Here is a 5,565-nt window from a genome sequence, read left to right on the forward strand (position 1 = left end):
TCCAATAGACTTCTGAGTGCGAAGAAGCCTTCCAAGCGCTGAAGAAGTACTTAGGAGAGGCATCCCTGTTGTCAAAACCTCAACCAGAAGAGCCCTACTACTATATTTGGCGATTTTGGACGAAACGGTCAGCACTGTCCTTGTCAGAGCAGAAAATAAGCACCAATTACCTGTATACTATGTCAGCAAAGCACTCCTCCCAGCTGAAACATGCTACCCAGACATGGAGAAATTGGCACTTGCTCTCATCACAGCTTCAAGGAAACTGAGGCCATACTTTCAGGCCCACTCAATTGAAGTTCTCACCAACTTTTCATTGAAGCAAGTGCCACAGAGAACAGATGTATCAGGACGCCTGCTAAAATGGGTGATTGAGCTTAGCGAGTTCGACATACTGTTCCGACCTCGACATGCCATCAAGGGCCAGACCCTTACAGATTTTGTGGCTAAGTTTGCCAAAACCCTAGAAATGGAGGCGACAATGGAACCAGTTGAGCCCCCAATGTGGAAACTGTTCGTAGATGGATCCTCAGGAGAGGCTGGCTCCGGGACAGGGATTCTCTTGGAAAGCCCCGAAGGCCACAAGCTAAATTGTGCAGTAAGGTTCGACTTCAAAGCCTCGAACAATGTTGCTGAATATGAGACCCTTCTAGCAGGCCTTAGACTGGCGAAGGAAATACAGGTCAAAAGGCTCCTAACAAGCAGTGATTCTCAGCTTGTAGTGAGTCAGGTCAATGGAAACTTCACGGCCAAAGACAGTAATATGGTTGCATACTTGAAATTGGTTCTAGACCTAGTTCTTCATTTTGAAAGGTTCGAGCTTATTCAGGTCCCACGCCTAGAGAATACTCATGCAAACGCCCTGTCAAAATTTGCCAGCAGCAAGGACTCAGAGCTACTAAAGGTTGTCCCCATTGAACACTTATCGAAGCCCTCCATTTCCTGAGTTGAAGAGGTGCTATGGATAGAAGGCACCTCATTATGGATGCAACCCATCATCGCCTATCTTAAGGACCAATCACTACCAGATTCTAGAAGCGAGGCAAGGAAGTTAAGAAGAAGGGCTGCACACTTTGTCCTACAAGAAGACGTCCTCTACAAAAGAGGCTTCGCCTCACCACTTCTCTGATGTGTAGGAGGGGAAGAGGCTATGTATATATTCAGGGAAATCCAAAAGGGAATTTGCTGGAATCACTCCGGAGGAATGGGTTTGGCACACAAAGTACTCCGACAATGCTACTTTTGGCCGACCCTAAAAAGGGATGCTTGCCAATTTGTCCAGAAATGTGACAAGTGCCAGCACTTCTCAAATATTCAAAGGCAACCTTCCCAGAGCCTCTCCGTAGTGACCAGCTCTTGGTCATTCGTCAAATGGGGAATCGACTTCATTGGTCCACTTCCAAAAGGAAGAGGAAGTGCAACTTTTGCTATTTTCGCCATCGACTATTTCACCAAGTGGGTCGAAGCTGAACCTTTTGCCAAGATCACTGAGATGAATACTATAAAATTCATCTGGAAGCACATTATTTTTAGGTTCGACATTCCCCACTCCTTAGTACCTGACAACGGGAGACAGTTTAACAATAAGAAAATGCGAGACTTATGCGACGAACTGGGCATAAAGAAGGATTTCTCAATGCCTCATCACCCACAAGCAAATGGGAAAATTGAGGCAGTAAACAAAACAATCAAACATACCCTGAAAAGGAAGCTTGACACCTCGAAGGGGGCTTGGGTCGATGAGCTTCCCCACGTTCTCTGGGCCATCAGAACAACTAGCCGAACTGCAACAGGGGAGACACCCTTCTCAATGACCTACGGAGCCGAGGCCATGAGGCCGATCGAGGTAGGAGTACCATCGCACCGTCGAATACACTTCAATGAGATCAATAACGACGATGCTCGAATGAGTGAACTCCACTTCCTTGAAGAAAGGAGGGATACCTCCTAGGTGAACTTGGCAAAGTATCATAGAAAGATGACCCACTATTATAACTCCAAGGTCAGAAATCGGACTCTTCGCCTAGGGGACCTCGTCCTTAGGAGGGTCTTCCAATCATCAAAGCCAACTGGGTCCAGAATGTGGGGACTGATCTGGGAGGGTCCTTACCGCATCTGCAGGGAATCCCGACCTGGCACTTTTGAAATTGAAGACATGGCAGGGAAAGCACTGCCTCATCAATGGAACATCGAACACTTGAGGAAGTACTATCAGTGATGAACTTGTGTTTTGATCCGATCTCAATGTTGTCTAATAAATGTGTCATGATCCGATCTCATTTGTAACTTCCCTAACTTACTAAGTGCTGAAAATGCTTTAGTGAAGGGTGATGTAACTTCTCTAAGTAATGATACTTTAGTTCTTTGTCACATCAGTTAGTAAATTGTTACCTCAACTCTTCAATATGTTAATTAGTCCGATCTTCTATTATTAATCGGTTATTGGTAGATGACGCTTTATGTTTACTTAAGTGATTGTCATTCATATACTCAAGTGTAAACGACTCAAGTTGAGGTCTTTTACCAAGCCCTCAAATTGGATACTTGTGCTTAAGGCCCGGGCCACACAAGCACTGTTAGCCGCAACCAAGTCCTCGGTAGTACAGGCGGAGGTGTGGTCTCTCTATTTTTCGGTCCAATACCTATTGTGGACCACCGCCACCGCAATCATCTCTGGAGGAAGAGCCTCCAGCACTTCTTTTACCGATTCTTCTGAATTGGTGCCCAAGAAGTCTACCTTTTTCGAGGGACGAGCCCTTTTCTTCTTTAGTTGCCCCAGCACTTGGGTAATGGGCACAACAGCTACTGGCAATGTGGTCGGGGTAGGAGAAGCCTCTGATGGCGTAGGCGTCTTCTCCGGGATGACCACCCCGGTAGGAATTGTTGTTTGCCTCAGAGCTGGAGGCGGTCTCGCCACAGTTGGGCACTTCGAGGGAGCAGCAGGCTTCTTGCCCTTCCGCAACAGGTTTGCGTCTGGGTCCTCCGCCACCTCCTCCTCGATTGGAGGCTGGAGCCTTTTGCTGGCCACAACCAGATCCTCTATCTGCTTTTTGTACGCAGAGGAGGAAGTCTTTAGGGCTCTTGCCTCTGCCATTATCTTTTAGATGGTTTTGAAGTCTGGCCTTAGAGGCAGCTTCTTGTTTAAGTTATCTGCAAGGGAGCAAGTACTTTAGTACAAGTGTAAATAGTTTGAAAAGTGCTGAAAGATATTCGCTTTGGGAAATTTACCTTGAGAGGCCATCAAGTCGTGCATCACGAAGTGGATGTTTTTTCTGATCAGCTGGTGGTATGATCTCCTCTTTGGAACTCACACCGAGGAAGAGTGCCTTAAAAAACAAACAGAGTAGTTAAGAACCGAACCGAAGAAGAATAAACAAGAAACACAAAGTCACAATACTCACTAAGTGTTGAATACTTTGTAGGGACTGTAAGAGGCACCAGGGGTCCCCCTCCATCGTGTCCCATCTCCTGGCAGCCTAGCACCACTAGCTCTTCCACTCCTTAATGGAGCTCGATAGATCAAGCACGAATGGAGTGTGGGAACCCCATGAGGTCAAGTAGTACCAGTCCCTAGTTTTATCCCCCCAGCTGCTACCTTGGGAATGTAGAGGGTCTGGAATACAGAAAAATGCATCTCTACCCCAAGCGACGCCTCCTTCCACAATATCCAAGTGCCCACCATTTGGCTCCAAGAGTTCGGGTTCAATTGGGTAGGAGCTAAGCCGTATGACCTAAGTACCATATGAAAGAAATGGTGGATTGGGAGCCTAAGGCCAGCTCTCAGGATCGCCTCGCTGATTACCACGCACCCTAGCATAGGGTAGTAGGCCCGTTCATCAGGTTCAGGTAGGATCAGATCTACACTATCTGGGATCCTATATTCAGCCCTAAGTCTTTCCAAGTCGGCACACTTTAGCTTAGAGGGGTAATCCGACGCCCCCTAATGCACAGGTATGTCCACTAGGTATCTGGTCTATTCCATATGTTCTCCCCCCAATAATCGCTTCAGCTATATCAGAAGAGGTCGCCAAAATGGGCTCGTCCATCCTTACTAGTTCCAACCCCCTTCCCGAGCTACCACTACCTTTAGAAACCATTTTCAGAAATGAAAAGTTTCAAATAGTTACTAAAACTTTCGAAATGGAGTGTCCTGTAGCCAAAAATGGTCAAAAAACAACGTAAGTCGCTGAAAATTGGGATTTCTCACCGGAAAGTGCTTGAAGTACGCCGAAAAATGTAAGGATTTTGAGAGCAAATGAGGTTTTTGATTTCACAAAATGAAAAGCTCCAAAAACGCTCAAGTCCGCCTTTTATAGAGCGTCCCAACTGATCTCCACCGTTGAATTCAAATGCAATCAATTTAGGCTTTCCGTCGCATCATCAATCTAGGTCGTTGAAATGAAACGCCAAATTTGATCTACGCCTAAGATCTAGCTGTGAACTTCACGTTCACGCGAAATGCATTGCCTCGATTACCATTAGTCATCTACAATAAGTAGCCGTAGCAGCCTTTTCTAGGAATGGCCATCTTACCTAGCTATCGCCTTGAAAATACGCAAAAGTTGTCAAATCATTTAACGTCAGAGATGGCCACCTCAAATCGAGCTCTTCACTCAACTTTACAAAGCTTTGACGTACTTGACGCGGAGTCCCCTGTGGGTCATGCCTTGGTAGCTATGTTCCCTCCTAGGTTTTATAAAGCTTTAGCTATCTCCCAACGCGTCGTCTCCTGTAGGTCAGCGCACCGGTGACAGATGAGCTTCTCACTCAACTTTACAAAGCTTAGACACATCTAACGCGGAGTCCCATGTGGGTCATCGCCTCGGTAGCTGTGTTTTCTCCTAAGTTTTACAAAGCTTTAGCCATCTCCCAACGTGTCGTCCCCTGTAGGTCAGCGCACCAATGGCAGATGAGCTCCTCACTCAGCTTTACAAAGCTTAGATGCACCCGATGTGGAGTCCCCTGTGGGTCATTGCCTCGGTAGCTGTGTTCCCTCCTAAACTTTATAAAGCTTTAGCCATCTCCCAACGTGTTATCCCCTATGGGTCAGCGCACCAATGGTAGATGAGTTCCTCACTCAGCTTTACAAAGCTTAGACGCATCTGATGCGGAGTCCCCTGTGGGTCATTGCCTCGATAGTTGCATTTTCTCCTAAACTTTACAAAACTTCAGCAGTCTCCCAACGCATCATCCAGTTGGCAGCACATCGATCTCGGATAAGTCCTTTCCTTACGCAATAATGAATTTTTAGCGAGTCTACCTAAGGTCAATGCTTTGGTGAACATAGAAAACCGACCCACAAGTTCTCACAAATCACGGTCCTTATCCCGAGGCAGGCATACCCGATCGGAAAAACAAGTCCACCCATGATATAAATATTCATACCTGAACTTGGGGGGACCACTGTTACACCCATATTTGAACCACTTCGGAAAGTCTACCATCGCGTTATACGAGGTGTTCAACACCCATCCGAAGTGGTTCCGAAGTGACGCCACTACCAATGTTGTCAATTTGCTAACGCATTGCGAGGCATAGACAATCTGATAAACCGATCAAAGCGTC

At 46.5% G+C, this 5,565-nt stretch overlaps 1 protein-coding gene across 1 annotated transcript; it reads left to right on the forward strand.

Annotated features, from left to right (window-relative positions):
* The first annotated feature begins 223 nt into the window (after positions 1-223).
* On the forward strand, positions 224-1,951 carry LOC111366805. Its single transcript, XM_022987501.1, has 3 exons — positions 224-593; positions 657-904; positions 1,334-1,951. The coding sequence occupies exons 1-3, from the start codon at positions 224-226 to the stop codon at positions 1,949-1,951; spliced, it is 1,236 nt and encodes a 411-aa protein (XP_022843269.1).
* The last annotated feature ends 3,614 nt before the right edge of the window (positions 1,952-5,565 follow it).

This window comes from Olea europaea, chromosome 18 (assembly GCF_002742605.1).
Source record: "Olea europaea var. sylvestris chromosome 18, O_europaea_v1, whole genome shotgun sequence".
Taxonomy (NCBI): Eukaryota; Viridiplantae; Streptophyta; class Magnoliopsida; order Lamiales; family Oleaceae; genus Olea; species Olea europaea.

What these genes read in the sequence shown, in the direction of transcription:
- LOC111366805 (XM_022987501.1), top strand. Translation starts at nt 224, where the DNA reads ATGGAGAAATTGGCACTTGCTCTCATCACAGCTTCAAGGAAACTGAGG. An exon ending in CGAAGGCCACAAGCTAAATT is followed by an intron (nt 594 to 656) that starts GTGCAGTAAGGT and finishes CCCTTCTAGCAG; the next exon opens with GCCTTAGACTGGCGAAGGAA. An exon ending in AGGACTCAGAGCTACTAAAG is followed by an intron (nt 905 to 1,333) that starts GTTGTCCCCATT and finishes CAACCTTCCCAG; the next exon opens with AGCCTCTCCGTAGTGACCAG.